Genomic DNA, 26,407 nt, shown 5'->3' on the forward strand with positions numbered 1-26,407 from the left:
AGTGAGCATGCAGCCCTGAGGGCTAACACCATTGTTGCACACAGGAGAGCAGCTGGGGGATCTTCTGCTTGAAGGATGGGGACCACTCACTCATGTGAAGGGAACAAGGTAACATGAGCAGATCAGCTTTGATACAGAGTGAAATCCCTCCTCATCCTGCTTTAACCAAAATGTAGATGGGCTTTAGTTCCTATACTCCTTGATGAGGAAAACAACTTTTCAGATACACCCCCTTTGTCCCTTTAAAAAACCAACAACAACAACAAAATCCCCTTTTTCAAACAGCTTTTAGCTATCCACTAGCCAACAGAGAGTTAAAAACCCTGGGAGCATGACAGGGAAGAGCTGCACATCCTCTCTTCAGTGGTTTGGGCAGGAAGTATAATAGAAGGCTCAATTATTTCTTTAAAAATATGACAGGAAACTTTCATTTTCATATCCCATTCAAAGATAATGAAAATGTACCAAAGAGAAGGAAAATCTGACAGCATTAATGAGAGGACATTCTTGAAAATCAGAAACAATGGGAAGGAATGGGCAGAGAGACAGAAATAATTATCATAGCAGCAGTGTTTGCTGCACTGTTATTAAGGTTTGTCAGAGTTTCAATGATTTTTTTTAAGTGCTTTTTTATTTTCTACAGAATATGTAAAAACGTTCTGTTTTGAACTTTCATACAAAAGAGTTTAGTTGTAATTTTTAAAAATAATTTTGGAAAAGATGTTTCAGATTCCTACTTTACCTGTCTAAATTTTAACTCAGCTTTTAAAACTTTTTTTTTTTCAAAATCAGAAGTGTGGTACTCACCCATCGGAACTCAAAAACCATCAGGTTTTTTTAGATGTGCGTTTTTATTCAGCTGTAGAAGCTACTATGCTAAATTCAGGTTGGCTAGTGAGAAATGTGGTAGTGTGGACTGTCCTGAGCAAAGCTTGGTGAGCAGTAGCTCTGAAGGTCATGAAAGAAGATGCTTGGCTGAGTTATAATAACCTGCAAGGCAATGATGTGCACTGACTATGCTGGGACATGAAAGAAACCCAGGACTCCTTGGTTCTGTTGCCAACTTACTGACTTCACGTATGGCCTTGGGCAAAGCACTTAATACCACTCCTCAGTTTACCTCCTTAGAAGATATGCAGTTGCCTCACCCTCTGAGATGTGCTGAGCTGCAATTAGTATCTGCAATGTGGAGGTGCCTGGTAGTGACACAAGCAAAAATAACACAACAATTTATAGTAAAAAAATAAGTTAGTATGAAAAATCTCTTCATGCATGGGTTCTGTGCTTAACAAGTTCCCAGATTTTCAGTGTGTTCACTGGGCATCTCTGAGGAGTAAACCCCCAGTCTGACCCTTTTGAGACTGGAGAGCTTGGGAGAAATGGGGCGCTTTTAGGGCAGTCTGGCAGGTGGAAAGCCAGGCAGAAGGAAAAGTTGCCACAAGGTACTGCTGAATGGAGGGATAGTAAGGACTCTTTTTGTGCCTGAAATGAAGATAGATGGCAGGGGGAAGAAGAGTAAGGCAACAAACTTGGAATGTGAAACACAAGAACTACTCCTGCTTTATGACAACAAAATAAAAAGGGTCATCCTGACTATTTAACTGTCTGCCTTTAGGAAAGCTGCAATTTCTTTAAGTTCTTTTAAGTACACAGCAAAAATTGACATTAGTTTTGTAGTTAGCCCATTGACTTTAACTCCATGATCAGCAATACATTGCACCTTTTCACACTCCTGTGTAAGTATTTTGCTTCTATACTTTACCTCTACTATGAACCATCCTTCTTCAGCCACGAGAGTTAGTGGAGACACAAATTTTCCTTTTTTGTAGAAAAACCTGTTTGGAATATCCTGTATGTTATAAACATCCATGTGTTCCACAGCTTTCAATTTTTGATATATCTGCAAAGCAAAAAGATGTTAGGACACCATATGGCTGTAAAGATGATAAAGACACCCATGGAAACACCTGAATTTGAAAAATGGCTAATCCCTTGTAATAGCTAATCATTCAAACCAGGACTCTGCCTGTCCAAAGATTGTGGCTGAACAAAACCTGCTTATGTGGTTTAGGAGATTCTCAAAACTCAGATCATAAACATGTAGGAATGCGTGAATTCATGTATTATGTGTATTTATAATACACACATTCACAAATGTATACATGTGAGTATACCAGCCTACAGAAACAGACCAGGAGAAACAACACCTTCACAGGAAGCAGTAAGTGAAGTGGTGAGAGACACTCAAAGGCACCATGTGGACTGTGTACAGGTGTGAAAAAATGTTATAATTGTCTTTAGCCTCTGCCACTCATTCCCTCTTTGTGCTCTTGAGTGGAGAATTATTGTCACCTCCCCTGTGTTTCTTGCACTTACCCTGTCAATCACTATCAAGGAATTGATAGTGCTCAGTTATCTGCTTCGTTAGTTATCTGATGTGAGATTAATTAGCCAAAGCCTGCAGCTTTGAGTCTGCACAATGCCATGCAAGTCGTTTATTAATATTAATCATACTGTCTGGAATATCACACAAAGGTCATTACACCCCAAATTATTCAGAAAATATATTTTAAATGCCTGAAAAAGCTGTTCATATGCCATAAAGAAGGCAGCTATTGGAGTCCCCAGACCCTATATTGTTCTTTCACCAGTTAAATATAAATAATCTTCAGGAATAAATAGCTCAGTTCTTCAAAGAGTGATAGGTTCTTCACTAGCCTTTCAGCTAAGTTGCCCTTGTGTGTATATGTGTGCCAGATATGTGCACTGATGTGCAGTGACCATAAGGACAGCACCAGGGTGTGATGGCACAGTTCCTCCCACCGTGACTGGAGCTAGAGAGTGGTAACCAGTAGTTCTGGTGCTTTGAAATGGGGTAATTCTTAGAGGTGATAACCATTACGTTTTAATACACTCCAACTCATAAACATAGCTCTTTAAAATTAATTAGAAATAGAGAATCTAGCTATTGGGAAACTGAAACTCAACTTCATTTTGCTTAAAAAGCTAGTCCTCCAGCAAGAAATCCTAAAAAGAAATGAAGGAAAGAAACAAAACCACAGTGTAAGGCATAGTACTTTATTCTCCTTAGGCATATTAAGCTATTTAATGAGAGAGAAGCATGTGCTGAAGAGCTTTGCCGGATGAAACCCCATGACAGTGTGAAGTTGCAACTTGCCCTTATTTGAAGGTCTGGCCTACAAAAACAGGGAGCTCTGAGTTAAGCATATCAATGCTGTGATCCCCTGTGATGCACTTGCAAGTGAATTGCTCGTGCATGCCTCTAAGACAACTTTCAGTTCTGGCATTAATTTGAAATGTTCGCAATATCACAGATACACAGTTCCTAAAGAGACTATTTGGGTGCAAAATCAGCAAATAATCTCTTTAAAAAAATTGCACAGGCTACAATATAATGTAACTGGATAAAATATACTGTAGAAACCAAAATTATTTGCCTGGGGCATTGCTTGCCCATCTTGTACATCCACTCATCTATATTCTGAGGAGAGCAATAATGACTTCTCATGCACTAGTTGCTGGTTAGACTATAGTGTAGTAGTCTATTAGTCAGAGATACTAGATTTTCATTCTTTTCAAGTGATTTTCAAATTTTTCTCTATTGTTTTAATTTATCCCTCAAAATCCTCCAGTTCTAGCATTGAGCTTTTATGGTTGACTCAATCCAACATGCTTCATCAAAAATTCCTCAAAGGAAAATATTGTAAAAAAAATACATTTTGCAGTTCTGGTCTAATGGAGTTGATTAGTCTGTGGGAATTTACTGGAATATGAATACTGAACCTGCTCCAGATCATTTGAAAATCCCAGCTAGAGTGTCAACAGATTGACTAATGCAGATAAAATCCTAAAAGTGCATTTTGAGCTAAAATCTTTTAGCTATTTATCAGAAGCTAATAGTGGTGGGGTTTAAAAGCATGTGTCCTTGCCATATAACAGTGAAAGTTCATGCTTTTTGATTTGCCTGGTGTGATTTTCGTTTGGAAACCAGCATCACAAGGGTGTCACAGGATCCAAGTCTGACTCCTGAAAAGAGCTGATTTTTGAACACATCTCTGAGAGCAGTATTTGGATGTTATGAGAAAACAGAAGACACAATTGGCATAAAAACTGAGAAAACACAAACCTAAGAGGTACGAGTAGGCTGTACTCACCTCTGCATGCTTCTCTGGAGTTGGCCAGAGGCTCACAACAGGACCTCGGTCTTTCATTTGTATGGTGTCACTCATATTGATGTAGTTTTTCAGCTCAATCACTTTATCTGCCCAAGAGATGTCTGTCATCCCATGATCAGAGAAGAGGAGGACGTTGATATCATTCTGAAGGCCTTTGCTCTGTGAAGCAAGTGGATGACAACTTTTAGGGCCAGGTAAGAGCTTTGCACTGTGTATGCTGGCTGGAAAATTGAAATCACCGTTTGACCTCCACTGATTCTGTGGAAGTTGGTCAGAAGGATCACGTCCACAAATGGCCTGCAATGTGCTTTGCCACCACCCATAATGGTGGACACACACTTCTACTTGCTGCTCTGGAAGAGTCTGAGAGGTTGGCACCAGAGCTTTTCCAAAATAAGTCCATTCAGCAATTTTGCCGTGATACCACTTGCGGAAGGGGTGTTTCTCTCTTTCCCTCCCAAATACAAGCACTTAGCATTAGAGGTTTTAATATTTAGTGAAATTGAAGATACATATTCCTCTCTTCACCGAAACACATAAAAAACTCCAATATGCATTTATCATTGTTAGAAATATTCATAGAATTGCCATTTACCCAAAATATTTTCTCACTGCAAAATCATTTAGATAATGTTCTTTTTTAAAACCAAGTTTAAAGTACAGAGTCCTGAATACTGTCATAAAACCTACTACAAAAGTTAATTGTCTGATTCCACAAACCTTAGGAAACTCAGTTTTGATTCCTTCGCCTACAATAAAGTTCAGTTGGCAACATAAGTCATAAATAGAGCAACACATACATTGGTTTGTGGCTTCCTGGGGCTGCTGTAGGTCTGTAGGCTACCCTACTATCAGGAGGGTTATAATGCCATCAATGAAAATAATAGTCAGGGTAATGGTGCCTTGAATTCCACATGATCTCAGTAGTCTGTTTCTCAGGAAATAAAAGTTTACAGCCACTGCATTCAGTTACAGGTGTTAAACAGGCTCTTGGCAGTGCCAAAAAGACCAGTTTTAAAAGCCTTTTCCAAAGGCACCCAGGAGCTGGGTTTTTGGATGCCACTCACCTTGATGAGTGAGATCATATTGCTTAAGGCTTTGTCCACTTCCTTCAAAGCATTCTTCCGCTGCTGGGACAAAGGGCCGTAGTGGTGGCCTTCCACATCAATGCGCTCGTAGTACACTGCGGCCATCTCAGCGCTGTTGTTGCTGGGCGTGGGAGAGAGGGCAAGGAGTGAAAGGCTGACACGTATGGAGATCTCCTGGCTGCTGTCATTGTTATCTTCACCAGTATGTAGAGCCACAAACCTCTGTTTTCTACTGCCAGCCTGTGCTGTCCTACCACTTATTGCACTGCTGGGCACATTATTCACACCCAGAGTCTCCTGAGTTTGCCTGAGTCTCCCACCACATGCAGCAGGTGGAAACTGCCATGTGCAAGCATAGGCTGGCCTGGCAGTATGTTACTAACCTCTTTGAATTAGGAAGACAGCTTTCCCTTTAATAACAAAGAAATTCTGATTTCTCTGCTGAATGCCCCTATTAAAAGGATTATGGGAATTACCAGTCAAATGTGCTTTAATTAAATTTTGGCACTTCTGGCTTTCTCCTGTGTGAGGTCTTCCAAACCACAGAGGTCAACTCAGGATGTGCTCTTCCTTACAAAATACCACGCAGTATAAACTGGGATGAGATTAAGGGGGTTTTATTCAGGAATATGAGCAAGGGAAACTAAGGTAATCTCAGAATTGCACAAGTTTAGCTGATCACACTTTTCTGCACTGATTGCTCTCAGCCTAATTAGTGGGGATAGTGCATACATCAGTGCTTAATTTAATTTTCATGACCACTTTACTGTTCACTGTAAATCTCCCTGAAGGAAGTTGTGTGGATAAAATCACAAACCTATGCTTATGAAGCTCAGACCCAGTCTTTTTGTGCTTTACTTAATATATGGCAGAGCATGCCATACGTATTACATGTGCTCATCCATATCAAGATCCCTACAAAAAGACTTGTTATGTCCTGACAGGTCCAGTGTCTCCGATTAAAGACACCTGGGTAGTCTGGTGTAATGAGTGGGACAGAAGAGGCAAAATCAGAGGTGAGGGACTGAGTGAACGGATTAGGGTCTGTCATTTGCATTTCTCAGTTTGCAGAAGGCCTCAGAGAAGCAGTCCTGTGAGAAGCTGAAGGTATCTGCTGTGGTGGGAATTTCTCCTCTGCTGGCCCTGCAGAACAGTGTTGTTCCTCCCTCTTCAAGATTTTAAAATAATTTAAATGAAGCAGCCCTCCCTTCTCCCCAGTTTCATTTTAAGTGTTACTTTCCATCTGTATTAGGCAATAATTATTTTGTAAAATTTAACCCTGTAATTTCTCTATTGCATACACAGTCATTGAACCTACTGAAATAGTTCTCTTCTGCCGCAGTGCCTGTATTATGAGCTACTTAAACTAATTTATGTAAGTAAATGATCAAATCGATCAAGATAGAAGCCAAGAAAGAGATTTATTGCATAAAACAAGCGATCTCATTTAGGCCGTGGTGAGATTTCTCAGTGAGGGCTCAGTGCTTTAAGGAAGAATATTTAATAACTTCAATGGGACAAGCTCCAGTAAGGCAGCATGCTTAGGAGTTTGCAGGATTTGGTACAGCACATCTGGAGTTTGACTTTGTTTCCATTTTTACCTGTTTTTCTATGGGAAAAAAAGGGTTTTCTAAGAAAACCCTTATCCTGGCTTGCATGGGAGAAGTATTCTGTCTTTCTAACTGTGTGTTAGTCCTGTCTTCTTCCATCACCAGTAACTTTCCAAATTAATGACTAAGAAAAGATTTCTGAAGAAAGTTGGACAGCATTGATGGCAATACCAAAAAGTGTTTTATATTCTACCAGCACACTTTGCAAGCACAATACAGACTTCATGACACCTGTCCAGGAAAATAGGTAGATTACAACAGCCTTCAAGTTACAGTTGTGGAAAAGACACAAGGGAGGTTTTAGTTTCACTTGCCAAAACCAGATGCTTGACTTTATTTTGAATATTCTTGGTCTAAATAGTGGTCTTGAAGCACCTGTTTGAAGAGACTGGAGAATATTCCTGAAGGATGATTTCCTTTTCCAAGGGAAGCTCAGTGGCTCCCCGATGAGTTAGGTGCTTCTGCCCTTGCACTGATGAAACTTTCTACTTCAGTGAAGTTCAGATGGGTCCGGGCGTTCCGCTCAGACCCTAGGCCACCATGCCACAATAAAGGGCTCTCTCTCTCTACCCTGGAGTCCCTGCAAGGTTTGCTAATGGTGGGAGCCTAAGTGCAGTTCTTTAACTACTAATACCTGCCATTAGGGCAAGTGAGCAAGGCACTGCTCCAGGCAACAGACTGCTCTTGCCACAGGCTGTTTTCCCACATATAGCTAAGGACAGTCTCAGCCTAATGGGCTTTTCCAATTACCTGGGATGTAGAAAGGAAACACACTGCATTTGCCAGCCTTTGAACAGCTTCAAAAGTCAAGGGCTGGGCATATCCCACAAAAAGCACTTCCAAAAGATATAGATGACAAGCTCAAGACTCTTCTACTCGGAGATGCTAAATCCTGCTAAATGAATGTGCCTACAGTAAAAGCATTTCAGAGGTGTTACTTCTTATGGGCTGGCCCAGCAGCATAGAACTTTTTCTTCTAATTCTTAAAGAAATAAACAAAGAGGATGAGTGAGAGAAAGAATAAGGAAAACCTACCAGATTTTTGAACTGTTCATTCTCTATCCTCCCTTCCTACTTTAAGTCCCTGCAATATTTACACCCAAACCTGATTGTTAATTTTATCTAAAATCATTCCTTTTTCCTCTTTCCTACCTTGTTGGAGACAGGACACTTTAGTTTAAAGAAAAAGAACTCAGAAAGAAATTCACCACGGTTGGTGTGTAAACAGACACCTGAGACAGGACCTCCTGCAGCACTGGGATGATCTGTAGGATTTGGGCACTTCAGAAGACTGTAGCTGTTATTTATGGCAGACATCTTGTGGCAAAGATTTGCACTTTTCTTGAAATCATCAGCTTTCACCTCTTGCAAGTTGTTCCACAGCACTGTTGTGTCCCTTTCCTTTTCCACCGCAGACAGCAGCAGACAGCCTTGTGGCTTGGAATGAATTAGCTATCGAAACTCTCCAGCTACCCAAAATAACAGCTTCAAGGGCTGGAACTCTGAACAGTTTATGCTTCACCTTTAACCATGTTGACAATTACAGAGCTTAAAACCAGCACTGAGCAGCCTTATGTACTGTGCTTCACAGAAACCAGGCAGGAAGCTTCAAGGATATCTTGACCCATCCCAAAATTATATCAGACCATAAAGCTTTCTACAGTAAATCTGGGTTTCCACCAGAAGTCAGAGCTGATGTCTGTATTATGCCTTCCATTCCTTTTTTTATTCACTGAATTAAAAGCATTGCAAAATCTCCAGAAAGACTCCTGTGTCACATATGACTTCCTCATGTCACATGCAGGTAACTTTCTTTAAATCTAAGCTAAATAATTTCAGGATAAAACCTCTCACATGGTCTCAGACACCTTGTGTCGAAGCCGATGCTGCAAAGAGCACTGATTTGTGAGCATCTGTACAGCAGGACCCAGTGTGTAACTGGGAGCAACATCTCCAACAGTGGTCTCATCATTTCAGAGCCTTTATTTCAAGAACAATCAACACTCAGCATCTGAATACAAAACTTTTCAGATGTGAATCGCTATGGAGTTGCAAATATTAAAGTAGAAGGGTTTCCTAGGATTGGATTAATCATGGAACCAATAAGGTTTTAAAAGAAGGAGCTTAGTTATAGCCAAGGTAAGGCATTGGCTCTGCATGTGGTGGTGCAATCTTCCCTGATTTTACAGCCTATGTGGAATTGTCTCTTGTAAATGTTCGGATGAGAGATGGTGGAACAAGTACTTGTCCTAGAGAGAGGAAACCCCACACTGCAAAAATCTAGTGACGTACCACAGAGACTCGAGGGCATCACTGATGGCATCTGCGAAGTTTTTGTCTGTTGGGACGCTGAAGTACTCGCGGCAGTAACTTGGTCTGACTCCAAGGATTTCGACCTCACAACCTACGAGCAAAAAATGTGGTAAGCTCTGCTATTTCACCTTGATCACAGACCTCACACCATGGGGTCCAAGTTCAGGTCTGTAAATTCCCTGTGACATTACTTACCTTATGCCTTCCCTGCCGGAAATGATGTGGTTGGCAAGGGAAAAGGGGAGAGAGGTTGGTTTGACAAGTGCTTGTAGCAAACTGTACATTGGATTCTTTTATTTCCCTCTCTAAAGGAAGGTCTCTGTGTGACCTTCCCACAACAAAATGCTTGGTTCCCTCGTGGCAGACCATTTCCACCTAAATCACCAGCTCGTTTATATTTTAACTACTGTGGCCATATAGCCTCATTTCCAGGCTTCCAACATAATAGATTTAGATATTGTTCTCTGAAAGTTCAGCAAATACTTTCCAGTTAGACACACTGTATCTTACGTTGTAATATCCTCTATAAACCGTATTTTATTATGTGATACTAACTCTCCACTATTATATCTGTTTCCCAGGAGGTCTTATTAAAACAGTGTAAACCAATTAACTCTCTTGGTAACTTGCAGGCTTCCTTGCAAAATAAAGTCTGTTTTGTGGCCTAAAAATTTATAGCAACAAATCCTACAGGAGAACATGGCCCTGAACATAGAAAAACATGTTTTTGTGAGGTTTCTTTGCCCTTTTGGTCTCCAGTTACTATGCTGCTGAATAATATTAATATTTAAAAGAAGTATGCTTCCAGAAACAATGGATTCATGCAAATTATTATTCCAGTACCCCAGAGTCCTCCCATCACAGGTGCTGTCTGATATATTCCTGGGGCACAAGGAGGAATCAAAACCAAAAAAACCCCACCTTTTGCAAAATGGCCTCTGTATACAGCAACACAGGCTGGTCAAAAAGGCAACTCTAAGCCAAAGCCTGAATCTGTCTATATCTGGGTCCTTCTGCTTCTCCTTTGGGAGAAAAGTGATAGGCATTAAGGACTGTCATAAGCTGACTTGTTGCTTGGGGCGTGAGAAGGTGTAAGTACAGAGAGGGCCCTAGAACAAGCAGAGCTACTATCAGAGGTGATTTACAGTGGTTTGCTTACTGGGACAGTCAATAAAGAGAATCTGTCAGTCTTGCATCTGAGCTCCCATGGGCTCACATCACTGAGGTGCAGTACTGGGACACAGGGAAAAGCACACAGCTTGCAGGCCAAGCTGGCTGAGAGTCTTCTGATGTGATGGTTCAAGAGTACCACCAAAGATTAGAAAAACTTGAATGTTTAAGCTTAGGAAATTTTTTAAATCTTCACTGATTTGCAGAAAGCCAGATAAATCAGATGGAAATTACCCTTTCTGAAAGTTAAAGGGCCATAGCACACATGACAGATTCAGTCTGCTCGCCTGTGGTAGCAGCTCCCAGGTGTCCGCATGCTTTGTTTCAAGGGACCACATCTATTATGATTAATTAATTATTTGCAATAATAAACATCAAATGTAGTCAACTGATTTACTTTCCTGTAAAAATACATTTGCCTACTCTTGAACCTCTATCTAGTTTTTATTTCTATTAAAATTGTGGGATGGTGCTTACTTTTCATTCTTCCCTTGTTGCCCCAAACATATGATGTAATCTTCCCTTTCTGCATGAAGATACTTTGGTGTTCATCTCTCCACCATGATCCACCATGACAGTTCTCTGCAGCCTGGATAAACAGCCAGCAGATTACTTGACAAGAACTGACTGTCTAGATCATCCCACAATAAAATTTCTATACATCTGTACACAGCATTCCCAAGAAATTACAGTGTGCAACAGAGATGGGTTCCAGCTGATACTTAACCAAATCATCAGAAAAATGTATTCCACAAAAGGCCTGATGTCATATCCAGGAATTCCCCTGCCCTGAGGGTGCAGAGCTTCAGTCTTTTGCAGGATGTCCTGGGTGCTACAAGCAGCAAAACAAGGGCTTTCATCTACCTCAGATGCTAGAGGTGAGCAGAAGTCTTCTATGGCCTTTGCTAGTATTTCAGGATTGAACTGGAACTTTGGAGCCAATTTCTCCTTTGATACTTGAGTATGGCTCAAGACTGTTTCCAAAACCAGGCAAGAAGTTAAGAATGCACTTGGAAAGTCATTAGAAATGCCTTGTGTTTTAGTTCAGGTGGATGACTGCTCATAGCCAGTGACTAATATGATAATTTTGCCTCTTTTTTTCTTCAGATACTGACATCAGATTGTAATTTTCTCAACATTCCTCAGAATTAGTCAGTCATGAGATAATTTTAACTGGGGGTATTAATCTCTTGGGGATCTGGGATATTTTAGTTGCTGAGATATCTTTGCTATTTCTAGATTGTCAAGTGATGAGCATGACATAAAAGACTACAGAGTAGCAACAACTAGAAATCATTTTGGCCGTGAGATAGTGGTCTTCAAGTGTGCAGTTCATTGACAGTACCATTGGAAATTCAAGCTGCTTAGACACCAAGAACTTCCTTTTCCTTTTTTTTTTTTTTTTTTAACCTCTATGATGAATAGAACTTAAATTAGGGTTTTTAATGTTAAGGCTTTTTACAAGTCCAAAATACTGGCCATGAAGACCCTTTAATATTCAAATTTCATTTTGGTAGAATCCAGGAAAGATGGCAAATTTTCTCATTTAGGTATTATGGGAAAGGAAATTTAAACAGCTTTGGAGACAGCCAAAGGGAATGCTAAGTTTTTCTTGGTTAAACTACAAATAGTTAAGCTGTGTTTACTGAGATGTAATGCTAGATACCTTTCTGCGTAGTTTTGTATGATTCTAAACTTTTATTTAAAAACCTAAACTGCTGGAGCAGGAATAAGGACTTCTTTCAGAATGATATATAGACCCCTCTTTAGCTATCTGACATGGGGACCTGAATCTCTGCCAGCTTTAAATTGCATTTCTAAACATTTATTTAACAGTTGGACACTTCATGTCATAACAGAAGGTTTTGAAAACTTTCCGGACTGGCTGTACAGTCTGGTAAAAATTGTGTTTAAATGGCAAAAGTTGAGTTAAAGTGTTTTTTCTTCCTCCCTCTGTCTCTCATTTCAGTGTTTAGAAAAGTTGTCACTGCACTTCAGCTGAAGCAGTGGCATAGGCTGTTGGGAAATGAAGGAGCTTGAGCATCTGGGATGACACCACTTACTGGGCTGAGGGTGAGGACCACTCCAAAGCTTTGACCTCAACGGTGCTGCCAGGATGCTCTTGCACTCCTCTGGGCATTCTCCATCTGCTGGAGCAGCAGTGCTTCCAACAGGCAACCTGGGTGTGAGGCTGCGCCCTTTATCCCATGCACAGCATGAAGAAAGGAGAGAAATGTCCCCACAAGCCAAGGCCTTATGTTTTGGCAGAAGTGGTGTTTGGGACCCCCAGCATGGTGATAGTTTGTCTCCTCTGCTTCTAGAGTCAAGAGATCCCAGATGAATTCTGCCCATGAGTTGTCTTTGCAGGGTTTATGTTAGGCTCACAGATAAAGCTGTTGTGATGGTTGTTCACATCTGAGAGCCCTCCTGCTCTGTGTTCCTGTGTGCTGGGGTCTGGATTTTATTTCTTTAAGCACTGACTACACATGAGAGAGGAATGTAGGGAAGAAAACGAAGCAGCAGATTTTGGGTTCAGACTTTGCAAAGCTTGGAACTCTCTCTGAGGAGGAAATGGCAGTGGTAAAAGTTAGTCCTGGGAATCAGCACTCTGGCATTTCCAATGCATTCCTGCTACAGTTGACTGATCTTGTTTGTCTTCACTGCTGGCTAAAGAGAAAATAGCATCTTCCAGAAGAAAGTGTGATGAATTTGGCTATATATTGCAGTTCCTGTTAAGAGTTTCCCAAACTTTTCCTGTTTGGATCTTTATTGTATTTGCAAGATTCATTACTAAGCAGCAGTGAATCTTTAGGCTGGAAAGCTAATCACCAATAGCAGATCATATGTGGTGCAAATGTCTGTGGGACCTCTATTCACCTTGGTTATTAAGTCTTGGGTTTTTATTTTCATTTTGTTTGGTATCGCTCCTCATTCAATTGGCTTGTTAAGAATTTAAGCTTTAAAATGATAGATCTAGAATTTTTAGAAAGAATTTTGTCCTTACTATGGAACTAGAAAATGGTAAAAAAAAATCATATAGGGAAAATGTAATAAATGCTGTTGCATTTGGAGTGACTTCTGTTCACCCTAGTTATACCTGGAGTTCTACTGCAGCCCAACAACCCTGTGTTTTAGTTCAATAGTTCCACATTGCACCCTCCTTCCTGTGCCTGACCCTGTATGGCCAATGTGTCCTTTGAGTCCACGAATACCCTTAAAATAAACATGTGCTTCAGCTTTTGCTGAACTGAAGCCCTGATGGCTTTGCCAAAGCTCAGCCATCACAGATAAATAATTAAGGACTGACAGAGATACATGTAACAGTGCATAGGTAAAATACCAGATCCATGCAAAAAATTCCCCCTCTGTGTCGTAAGAGGGTCCATGCATACACTGGGGAGCGTAAGCACTGGGAAAAGGGGGGCTCTATTGTTTCTTGCAATTTTCAGCTAGAAATAGCAGGCAGAGAAGAGTGAAGGGTATACATATGTGTACAGGGATACATATATATACACACCTCATATGTCTTCTCCCTGGGAAACACTGCTCAAAGGGCAACATGAAGGAGCTAGGTAAAGTCCAAAAGCATTTAATGGAAAGTGATACTGGTTTTTTGGATTTCAGCAACTCTCTGTAGGCTGTTACATCTATTCAGTACATAATTATACCTTTTGAGAGCAATTACAATAGTAGTTAAAATTTAATAGTCTACAGAAAGAGAGATTTCTGTAAATTTTTAGAAGAATTCCAACATTCTTGTATAATTTCTATATCCTGCTATTTGCCTTGCTGTTAGATCACGTGGGACATCTTCAATAGGAAGCAGCATTTTTTTAAGGGCTGATCTAAACTCTTTGACTGCCTCTGAGTCTATAAGGCAATACTGTCATTGTCAGATCTTTTTACTCTTCAGTACTGTAGAAACACTCTGGATGGCTTTTCAATGTTTTTCATCTCGGTTCACTCTTTCTTCCCATTCCTTAGAATTGTGGGCTTTTTGCCAGGGCACCATTAGCCACATTGCATGGAAAGACTGTGGCCAGGCACATGTGCATTGGGATGCAGAGACGAGCTGGCCAGGTGCCCATGACATGAGTCAGCTGCCACTGCCCTGCTGGCCCTGGCTGTATTCAGTACAGCTCATCTAACAGCTCTGTGGTCCTCCAGCCTGCACTTACACATTGAGACTGCAGACTGCTTAGGGTAGGTAGCAGTCAGAAGGTTAGAAAGTTGAGAATCTGGGTACTTTGCAAGGGATTTGGTCTGGTTGCTCAGCTGGAACATATATTTCCATGTGAGTCCCTAAATGTATAGCCTAAGGGGATATAATACTTCTGTTTGTTAAAAAGGACTCATTTTTGCACATCCCTAGTCATTCCAGTGGTCCAATATCTAACAAATGAGGAACAGAAAGGCCAAGTCCCTCCAAATGAATGTCTCAGACTCAGAACAACTGGGACCTCAGATGAATTAACAATGAAGGGGGACCAGAGGACAAGGAGGCTTTGCTTTCAGCTGGATTTTCTTGTCCCCACAGAGCAGATCATCTTCAGCTCTCAGCTACTAATTTCCAGATTAAAACCAAAGAAGCCTTTGGGGGAGGGTGGTTACTGTTTAACTTTGACTGGACCATGAACCATTCATGGAGCAACCACTAAGCATAGCAGAAGTTACAGGTGGGCAAGAGGAACAAGCACTTGACAGAGGAAGGGATGCTCTTCAAGCCAGCACCCTCCTGAAGCTAGCATTTAGTGGAAAGTTGCCTCTAGTGATACTTCAGTCTCCTCCTTTCTAAGCATATGCAAATTATCATATGCTTAATTATCTAAGCATATGCAAATTATCATATGCATAATTATCACCGAAGAAAAGCTAATTCATTTCTATGTGTGGTTAGTAAAGCACATAAAATTCCTATCTATATTTCAGAACTGTATTAGAGAACCATTCCTACAGCATACGGAGTGCTCAGATGTCAAGATGCACTGTAGCAACTTTTCACATACTAACCTGGCCAGTAGTACATGGAAACGTTCTTTTTAGCTTTCATCATTGTGACCCACAAAGGCTCTGATCCATTCCACCAGAGAGGCAGCAGGCTTTCTTTATTCACACCAATATCAAAAGATACATTTGCCTTCTGGTCCCACATGTAGTTTCCAGTCATCTGATGGACCTCACAGTGGCGACCTTTGAGAGTGAAGAAAAAAAGCAGCACAATCAGATTGGTGTTCTTCAGTAGAAGGATGCTGGCAGCACCGCCACTGCTACTACTGGATCATCCAGCAAATCAGCTGAAAAGCCGTGACTTGAATTCAGAGATCTCTTACCTTGTGACCATTCATAAAATCTCCCTGACTCTTACCTTTTACTGAGGTACTCCAGTTTGCTCACTAAATCCCCCAGTTCAGACACCCAAAAGTTAGTTGCTGAAGCTTTTCATCCCCCACGTGTTCCCATCACAATCAATGGATAAGAAGAGTCATGTCTAGAAAGCAATTCATGCCACCCTAAGACAGGCATCTCGGGTATCTGGAGGTGCATATACCCTCTATTATTGGTAGAGAAAGATCACAGCCTTTTCTCAGCTTCAGGCAGCCAAATTTTAGACAGCTGAGGCCAGAAGAAACAAATCTCTCACCCCATGGCCTGCTCAACATTTCAAATCCAGCCCCACACAAAAACCATGTCAGCAGCAGCCCATGGGTGCCACAAGTTTGGCTGACACCTGGTTCCTTCTACACAGCCAACACCTGCCAAGTCTGAGGCCATTTTAAGGTACCCATCAGCACTCACAACCAGAGGGCTGTGGGAAGCAAGCTGTGAACAGAAGGTGATAAGAGCACAATCTAGAATTATAGAACAAAGATTGGGAAACTTGCATTTCTTCTTCATTTATCCATAGAATGCGTTGTTTTTCTGCAAACAGGCAAAAACTAGGCAAACACATTTATATGTGGCTTTTATTTTCCATTATTGTTAGCTTTTCTTTTTTTTTCTTGTAATGATCATGCTTTGTTCTTGGTTGTGGGCACAGCAATCATTTCATCAGACATGTTCAGGCCCCTTATTGTATCTGAGGGGCCCTTGGGCAACTTCATATTACAAGAAACTAGTATATAATAACTGAGAAATGTCTTCTACTTCTTGTAATTGACAGAAGAGAAGATACCATATTTTAGGAGTTATTCTGAAGATGAATTAACAGAAATGGGAAAAGAAATGTTGAAGATTAAGTTGTACTGGAAGTTCCTTATTTCCATATCTTAAAAAGCAACAGAAGATTGTGTTAGACACTGTCCTCATTCGCTGGTGAGTCATATTATTGCAGGGATCCAGATAACATGCTTTGATTATTTTGAGCCTGAGCATGGTGATCAGAACTGAAATAACCTTGGTATTCTTATTCTGTTATTTCAAGCAGAGGACTCTGTATACTTTGGGTGCATGTGATCTTGACATGGATTTTGAACTCTCCTTCCCTACTAAAAAGTATTTCAATTATGCAAAACATTTCCTCCTTCCCAGAGGAAAAAAGTGGTCCCAGTTTGTGGCAGTCACTACTTATCATACTTAGCAAACAGGTTTAATATAGGAGAACTGGTAGATTGGATGGGCAGTAATTTGTTCTCTTCAGGCTGTCAAGTGCTCTCTTTGCTGTAAGTCTCAAAAGAGATAGGAAGGAAGGAAGTCTCTATAGTGCATCAAAAACACAGGCCTACAATTTACAGGACAACCTCAGCTTCTTAAAGTCCATGTATTCCTAAGCATCTATCAACCTGATAAACTGCAGCAGGCAATTTGTACCAGCCTGGGAAACTTGCAGGTGAGTGCTGAAGTTCTGTCAGTGTGAAACCTACAGATTAGGTATCTGTATGACGTATTGTGTAGTCTTCGTATAGAATCAATGGGCTCTAGCTGCTACTGATCCTATAGGACTTAAGGTCTGCTCTCTGTTTATCCACATTTTTAAGGAAGAGATTGGAGACTGTTCTTTGTAGTATTGTAGGGAAGTTTAATTAACTGTTTGAACTAATACAGAGGACAGTGTTCTGTTCTCCGCATTAGATTAGTTCAATTTTCTGTGGACTCCAAATCCTTTTCTTAACATTGAAAGAGGCCTAGAAGACTATAAGGCATCAGTTTTCATTGCAGATGTCCCTGGTTCACAGGGTCAGAAAAGAAGATCAGGTGAGCAACAGAACAAAAGACGTGACCATTTAATGCCATTCACGTCTGCTTACCTGAGGCCTGTGTCTCAGAAAGACCCTAGACTTCTTTGGAACACATCAATAATCAACTAATTAATCTTTTCCTTGAGTTATTCCTCCCAATATTTATCACAAGTAAACACTGTTCAAAAAGTATGCCTGACCTCTAGTTTTATTTTTGACCTTTGTTAATCTTCAACCATGGCTATTCTGAGCCTTGCTCACTAGATTGAAAAGCCCTGGAATAACTGGCATTTCTGCCCCTGCCCCCTCCCCCACAAGATACTCGTACACAGAATTAAGGCCATTTCTCAAGTTTCTTTTGGGTCATGTGTACAACCCCAGTTCTTTATATCCCCTGTTTTTACTTGTTTTCTCCAGCCTAAGAAAATTACATTTGGTGTGCTTCTTTTGAATCATTATCAGAATAGCAACATGGTGCTAGGGAGTCACCATAACATTCTGGATTTATTATTTCTTCCATTACTGCCACTTTCCTCTGTAATCAAACATTATCTTAACAGTTCCAAAAATAGAAGCAGGGCAGAAAGCACTTTCAGCATACAGATGTCATTATTTAAACTCACTGTAATTGTAGTAAAAATTACTCCTTCCTCAAGCAAGAGAGGAAAACAAAGAGGGTACAGTTCCCAGGAATATGATAACTGCTGTATCCTTCTGGAGAAGAGCCAGTAAGTTGGTTTTTCTTTTGCAAGTCTGCATGCTACAGCTTACTTGGACACTACACTTCATACAGCATTTGTCTAAAGCACATTCCCATGTCTCCAGGCACTTTCGTCAGCATTCAAATGAATCTCTGCAAAACAAAGACGAAATTTAAAAAACCAGCAAAACACACAGCCACTTGGCCAGCCACAACAGCAGCACAGTAGTGCTGCGTGCTGTGCACCCTGCATTGGCTGCGCCTGAGATCCGGAGACCAGAGCGTGCACTCCTGGGGCATTTGCCATCTCTGCACTGAGCAAATCAGGTTTATCAGAGAATCCACAGTGTGCACATTAGCCAATGCAGCAAAGGTACCGTAACCTGATGATGAACATCAGTACATCCATTCAGCTAAATGTACTATGAAGTATTATATATATGCCTTGCCATTATGATGAGACTTTTCCTCTTGTGTCCCACCATGATGTCCCCACTCTCTAGAAAGTGACAAGAGTTGGGAGGGCAGATGCAAGCACAAGCTCCCAATGGGCTATACAGGCTAGGGAAGAGTTAAGTTCCTCCATGCAAACAGCTGGATGACTTGCTTTGGGAAGTGCTCTGCTCTGCTTATGCTGCCTGCCATAAGGATGAAGAAAGCAGGACTTAGAAGGCACCAGCACCATATTCCTGTTCTGGAGCAGATATAGTGGTTGTTGTCCCCAGGAACTGAGCTTTGATATATGCCCTGCTCTGCTGTTCCCCTGATGGGTCTCATCTGCTCTGCTTTGAAATGAAAGACCACAGGGTGAAAACAAAACCCATGTGCTAAACCTGAAGTAGCCTGGAGAAGGCCAGAGCTCACGAGAAGTCTGGGGGGAATGTTGGCCTGGGCAAAGTGGCCCTGCCATCTGCCCAAGTAAAACCAGTATTTGCATGATATGCATGGACAATTCATGTTTCAAAGGAACTTGCTGGCAAAGTCTTTCCAAATTTTTATGACCTCTAATACCAGACAGAGCCAAAGCATAAACACCTTAGACTGCACCAGGTAAGACTTCGTAATTCAAGCTGGATCACATCAAAAAGCACAGAAAAAAAAATCTCTGCTACACACAGCATTATTTTTTTCCCTAAAGGGGATTCATTTAGTAAGAGCTTGAAACTCTTAATTCAATGCTTTCATCATGGGGCCAGGGCTGGGGTGCACAAAAATTGCTTATAAATCATTCAGCTGAAGTTTTGCAGATGCTTTCTTGTGTGGGAAGCCAGGTCTTGTGTCCTGGAGAGCAGGGACTCCGAGCTGTTGGTTGCTCTCCTGAATTGTGGTGGGCTCAGGGACCACTCTGGGACTCCTGAACCCCCAGAGCTGGGTGTGGCTCAAGGGCACTGAAGGTCCAAGCACTACAGAGGGCCTGGACAGAACAATGGACAAGCTGCTGCCTGTACTATTACACAGAGTATGAGCCTCTGGCAGTGACTTCGGCTCTAGGCTAAGAAATACCTTGGTACATGAATGTCCATTTAGCTAATAGCTGGTAGTAGGTAGTAGTTGTGAGGTTGTAGCTAGTAAGAAGGAAAAAACTCTGTATTTCAATTTGTAGCATTGTGAACTTGTGTTAGAAAAAACTTTCTGTTCTACACTTCAGAAGCATTTCCATTTTTTTAACTGGTAGAAAGCAAACACAGATTTTTGCAATATTTTGTGTGTGAAACAGAAAATCTTGACACTTGGAATTGCAGCCTTTCTGCAGGTGGTGAGTAAACAAAGTGAGAGGAAGAATGTGAAAATGAAAATCCTCCTGGTTCCTACTATCTTTTCCAGCCTGTTCTTGCTGGGATAGTACCCTTTCCCTACCAGTTAATAGTATTACCACAGACTTATTCATGCTCTTTTGCTTCCCAACACAGAGTTTTAGAAATGGAAAGCTAATGAATCCAAGAAAAGTAAGAGACTTGATTTCAGAGCTGTATGTCACAAACAGAATCTTTTAAATCTTTACTGCTGCTGGCATCTGTAGCTGTTTAAGAGGACCAAAAAGAAAAATTCCTTTCCCCTTGTGACTCACCATGCGCTCTATCCTTCTGGATTTTTTCTAAGCTTGGACAATGAAATAGAGATAGTTTTGGTTCATGTGTATGTAATAAACTTCCCTGTTGTACTCCTTCAATTTTTTTACCTCAAAAAACACACAGGTATTGCTTACATAGTTAAGAACTTGCTTAACTGCTGAACAGAAATTGTCAGCATCCTTTTCTGGACCAGGCTGGTGTCAGGATGCCATTAACTGTGCAGCAGAAAAGAGCCATCCACTAGAACCATCACCAGGATGGGCTTCCTTCAGGTACTGAGTGGAAGGACCCTGGAGCTGCTGTACTTTAAATCAGAAAACCTCTCACAGCAAACAATAAATATACTAGTACATGTGCACATCAGCCAGACTCCAGAAGATTCCAGGGTGGGGAGCCCAAATGGTATTTTCTCCCAGTAAACATGGAATAAACAGGATTCAGTGTATGTTGATTTCCTGTGCTCAGGGGAAAACAGATGTAGACTGACTGTTTGTTAGACTTCAGCATCATCCACCAAAGCCCCTCAGCAGTTATGTATGCCAACATCAAGAGTGAGGAGTGAAGGGAAGATTGCTGAAACATGGAAGTTGGGTGAAACCTTCAGTCTGGCAGAGTAGAACTTGATGTCACCTATTCCTGGGACCTCTGCCATGTTGCCCTGTTCCCTACCGCCATGCAGAGGAGGAGGTGATGGCATATGCAGGGATGAGCAGCAGTGGCTGAGGAAACACCATACACCACCCCTGTATTTCAGACAAGCCCTAAATGTGCCATCACTGTGTTGCAGCGAGTCTGGGACAGCCCTGCAAAGGCCACAGCCCTCACTCTGGGTGCAGGAGACTGAAATATCCTCTATCTTTTCCTCCATCCCTCAATCTTCATGGGACCTCACAGCCCCTTTGCCACTTATTTAAGATCAGATCCTGTCCAAAGAGGCACATGGAGGATCCTTGCTGGCTCCTCTCAAAGCAGTTCCCCAGCCATCTCTGCAATCAGGGGCTCCCTTTGCTTCCCATGGAGGCCAAGTGAAATATGTATCTTGGATGTGGGGCTGCACACAGGCAGCTGGCACATCCTCATGGAAGACCTGCCAGAATGACTTCAATTCTAGCTATGATCTTGGAAAAGAAATCCTTTCTGGATTTCTGTCTCAGATGTGATACTGTCCATGTTTATGCTGGCTGGAAATATGAGGCACCCCTGAGTGCTCTCAGCTGGGGGGGGACTTCAGGAGAGCTGGGCTGCAAGGAGTCCTTCATCACCGCTCCAACACCTGCAGGTTGTCAGGTGAGGGAGACCCAACCACAGCACGAGCAGCTTTTCTCGACAGATATGGCACGAAGTGCTCTGAAGCAGTACCTCCTGCTTGCAGCGGTTACAGGGGAGATCTCAGACTTTCCACTGAACTTGGCATGAGCACTCCCTGCAGAATCAGGCCACAACAGGGAAAGGAAAAAATTAAAAACTCCCCACAGGATAACAATCCGAGGTGGCTTGTGGTCTTAATTCCTTCCTTTTCAAGACAAACAGCACATGGTATGATTAAGGAAGCCTTTTGAATAGATGTATTTGGACTCCTTCTTCCCTCCCTTGCCAAGCCCACAAAAAGTCCTGCAAAAGCTCTGTCACAGCAGCAACATCTCCTTTTACCTAATTCTCCATTTCATGTTTTTCAGGGCAACAATTGCAATATCGTAATGGTACCATGGAGAGCAAGAACACCAGGTAGGATTCAGTCTAGCAGCTCAGAAAGCAACCCAACCACCTAAAAACGAGTCTTTATGCCATAGTAGAAGCCAATACTAAGAAACGTGGCATGAAGGAAGTTGCTAGAGAAGACTTCTAGGGAAGACTTTCAAAGAGTTGGATTTTAAGCTAGCACATCCTTGAGCTACCATGCACAGCACCAGGTTTTTGTAACAAAACAGCTTCTCTGGTTGCTTGTCAGTGAGATCCCTTTGCACCAGCACTGATTTTGCTTCTGTTTGATGCTTCTTCACGCAACTATCAGGTCATGATGCCATGCCCTGGCCTGCAGGAAGACTGAAGCTTCACCCCAAGCTCTGAATTACTTTGTGATTTTACATGAGGAAGCCAAACCATTAATATTTTTCTGGTTTCTATGCTCTAGTTTTCTTTCTCATAATTGTGGTAGGTTTGCAGGAAAGGAAAAGACCTCTAAACAGGCTCTGGGCTTTGGGCTGAGGCTTTCTGTGTGACTTGGGGAAGCTCCAGCAAATATCACAGGTTAACAGCAGCAGCAGATATAAACAGGAGGGAGACCCATGAAGAGCTCTGCCTTAGCCCTGCAGCACTGCATGACCACAGGCAATTCACTTCCCTCCCATGTTTCCCTTCCAAAATTTATACTTTTAGTTCACCAGGCTGGACCCTATTTGTCCTGCAGTGTTGGTGCTTCACCCAGCACCTCATCTCAGCAGAATGGGGTGTGATTCTCATTAGTACACATTAGATAGTTGCATTTAGATATGTGGCTCTTGGTCAACAGTTACAGTTGCATCTCTTTAGTTATAGCTTTTAAAATCTTGGTACATTTGCCATTTTCCATTAATATTAAATTCAGTCAGGCTGCCCTCTTGAAATCATTGGTTAAGTAAAATATAATGACTAGAAGATCCTGTAGATAGTTGGGCAGCTGTGCTGCGTGCCATTACTTGTGAGCTAGTGCAGAGGAGCGCTGTGCTCTGGCAGGGCCAAAGGGTGAACTTTGGCATCTGCACTGAGGCTGGTGCTGCTGATCTCCATAACCTCTGCCTGCAGGTCTGGGCAGGAGGAGGAAGTGGTGAGTTCGTGTTTGAGGAGACTGACCTGTCTCAACGATGATGGTATCTGAGGGGCAGAGTCCACTACCCTCCTCCAAAGCCACAGAAATGAGAGAGAACTTCTCTCATTTAGTAATAACTCAACCGCTCGGTAGTCATGAAGGTTGCATGGATGTGGGGTGAAGGGCAGTAGGCAGAAAGGAAAGGCCTTGTTCACAAGAATGAATAGAGGCAAGTCAGATACACACAAACTACAACACTTTTATGCACATGCTGTCCAAGACCTGGCGGCCACGTATGTTCCTGAATGGATGTGGAACCATAAGGCCTTGTGAATGAGCAGAGAAAGAAGGGACAGGAGTATTTATCAAAAAAAATAAACAAACAAAAAACCAAAGTAGGATATAATGAACAAGCCAGGGGTGGGAATGTGCAGGTAGAGCCAGAAATTTCTTCAACTGATTTAGTTGAAAGAAGCCAATATACTGTGAAGACAAATACAACATTTTGGAGGTAAAAATTTGGATTTCTTAGCAGCTCATGAAACAGCAGTGTAGGACAAGACATGAAGAATAATTTGTTCCTGCTTTCCCAGAAGAATCTGTGGCAGCATTTAACTCCCATACATCCCAGTTGCAAACAGAAATAAAACCAGTTGCAGTTGTGTCTCCCTGCAGCAGAGGGGATGCATGGCTGGTGAGATGAGATGAAAGCTTCCCCATGCCCATACAGCAGCACCAGGGAGACAGTAGCCTCCTATTCCCTAAGCAGGTCATTATAGCAGGATGCTTGTGTCACCCTGCCTTGCTGAATTTTCTCCAAAACCTGTCCCAACTCTGCAAATTAAATGGACGCAGACTCAACACAGCTTAACACTACATCTGCCACGTTCTCTGCACTCCTAACCACATCGCCCCATAAAACCTCCTTTCAGTGGAAATGGCACCATGGCCCCAAAGGGTAAGAACAGTGAAGTATGGGATTTACTCTGCTGTCATGTCAGGACACAATTATAGGGTCCACTAACACCCCAAGGGCTCAAGGGTAGTCTTGGGTCTTCCTCTGGGCATGTTCATCACCTAAACTTAGTCCTCAATTGGTTCTTGACCTACTTAATACTACTGTGACTTATGTGTTAGGAAGGTGAATTGATATTTGCAATTATGTTGTATTTGCATATACATCATAAAGTCAGGCATACTTGCAAGAAGAGTTGAGTTTGGTCTCACAGACTATCTTACTGCTACAGGTTGAAGTGCAGAACTCTACTGAAAATATGAGAAGTCCAGTAGTGGTGTTTCATCACCTGAAACAAAACTCTTTCTTTGTGAGTACAAAGTAGGATATTTTCAAAACTCCGCAAAAGGCTGATTTTACACTTCACTATATGTATACACACTTAGTAGGAGTGATGACTAAATGTGGTTAGGAGTGAAATGTTGCTCAATTTTCTTCTTCTCTTTAACAGCTCCATCCAAAGATTTTTTGCACCTATGAGGTATTAGGTCGGTTTGCCTATGTACACCTGAAACATGACCTGGAGTGGAACACCTCTGTTTTCAGTCACGACATTTATTCTGCATTCATATATTTGCACCAAATAATGAAAATTAAAAAAAAAAAAAACCAACCCTGTGATGGTTTTATACCCTGATCAGAGATGAGCAAAGAGAAAAGCATTTCTCTTGAAAGAAAGGGAAGAAGGGGTTAAGCAGTTTCAAAACAAGCTGGGCACAACTGATGTCAGATTTTTGTCTTACAATGGCATCTATTTGCTTTCCCAGCAAGCAGTATATGAATCACTGGGCACTGCATTGTTCCAAGGATAGCGGAAGATGCCACATATCTTCGGAGAGGATAGATTTTCTTACTCCTCCTCATTAGGTGGAAACTCTTGTTTATTCAATAACTCCAGAGAAAAATCCAAGTAGAAACTCCAGAAAAAAAATTTGTTTTGTTGGGTTTTGTTGGTTTTTTTTTACATAACTGTTGTTTCCTTGGTGTCTGTCTCTGAAGGAATTGGCCCAGCTGTACTCTCTGCACCTTCCTAGTGTCACTGTAATCATGTGTCCTCCACATAAGATTAAAAGCAAATTGGCACCATTAAAACTATGACTGCCCTCTCAATTTTCTGAAAGCCTGCCCTGGACATTCTGAAAAACTGCAGGGGAGTAAAAGCAAAAATACTGACTTTTTTTCCATTTGGCTGTTTTGAATTATTACAGATATGAGTACTTAGAGCAAAGTTAAGAAAACAGAAAATCTACTGAGTTAAAAAGAAATTTAATGCTGAGCTTGCCAAAACAGACCTGCTGACTGAAAATAAGTTCTTAGTGTAGCCACACTCAATGCATGCACACACATGCATTTTTATTAAAGCCCCTGAGCAGTCTCTCTATTAATTTTCCATGCATTCCCAGTTGCTTTTATGTTCTATATGCTCGCACCAGGGAGCCCCAGCTGGCCATGATGCTGAGGTGTTAGCAGGTAGGGACCTGGCTACACTGCGGATAAGCAGTGGGGGAGCTTCAAAAATTAGCTCCAAGTGGCATTTCCTAGTTTGGAACAGGTTTCAGGGAAAAAAATTCTGGGCTGTAATACCACAGTGCTTTTAAACTCCCAGCTAAAAAAAAAAGCACGACTTGGGTTATTTTTAGATCTTCTTCAAAAGAAAAAGTCACAGGGAGCTGTTTTCCACTTCAGCACTGGGAGCTGGCAGCTCTGAAGAGCATCACAGCACAGAAATACATGTACTCACCTGTCATCAGCGTGTAGTAATTTGGGTAAGAGAGGCTGGGGAAGTCTGGGGTCATGTAATCCACCTTCACCCCCATGTTCACAATGTCCCGAAAGCCCGGCAGACCCTCCAGCTCGCTGTCATCAATGTAGTCGAAGCGAAAGCCGTCGAGCAGGAACACCAGGAGCTTACGGTGGGCCGAGGAGGCGGCGGGAAGCAGCAGGAGGGCGGTGAGGGCAGTGCCCAGGAGGGCGGCGAGGAGGCTGCGGCTCTCCATGGCAGGAGGCAGTGAGGGATCTGCGGCAGCTCCGGGGCCGGACCTGGCACTGCTGTACCCCTCCCGCTTCCAGCGCCCGCGTTAAAGCTACAGCGCTGCCCCGCGCCGCAGACGTGGGAGGTCACAGGTTAATTGCAAGCAGATGATTAACCTCGAGCTGAGGGAAGAGTTCAGTACTTCCCAGCTGCAGGAAAAAATGCTTCGCAGCGATGGGGAACACACAGCATAAAAGTAACCGGAGCCTCTCAGGACACTCCGCAGACACTCCCGAGGCAGTGTGGGCACG

General features: G+C 42.1%; 1 protein-coding gene across 1 annotated transcript in view; it reads right to left on the reverse strand.

Annotated features, from left to right (window-relative positions):
* Nucleotides 1-26,275, reverse strand: part of ENPP6 (ectonucleotide pyrophosphatase/phosphodiesterase 6) — a 32,167-nt gene extending 5,892 nt beyond the window's left edge. The window contains exons 1-6 of the mRNA XM_069013841.1: nucleotides 25,866-26,275; nucleotides 15,388-15,567; nucleotides 9,187-9,298; nucleotides 5,264-5,405; nucleotides 4,176-4,355; nucleotides 1,763-1,900 (exon numbers count right to left, since the gene is read on the reverse strand). Of these exons, the coding sequence (XP_068869942.1) occupies nucleotides 1,763-1,900; nucleotides 4,176-4,355; nucleotides 5,264-5,405; nucleotides 9,187-9,298; nucleotides 15,388-15,567; nucleotides 25,866-26,121 (1,008 nt within the window). The 5' untranslated portion in view covers nucleotides 26,122-26,275. The remainder of the gene's footprint in view (nucleotides 1-1,762; nucleotides 1,901-4,175; nucleotides 4,356-5,263; nucleotides 5,406-9,186; nucleotides 9,299-15,387; nucleotides 15,568-25,865) is intronic.
* Nucleotides 26,276-26,407: the final 132 nt, after the last annotated feature.

The sequence above is a fragment of the Aphelocoma coerulescens genome, chromosome 4 (assembly GCF_041296385.1).
Source record: "Aphelocoma coerulescens isolate FSJ_1873_10779 chromosome 4, UR_Acoe_1.0, whole genome shotgun sequence".
Lineage (NCBI taxonomy): Eukaryota > Metazoa > Chordata > Aves > Passeriformes > Corvidae > Aphelocoma > Aphelocoma coerulescens.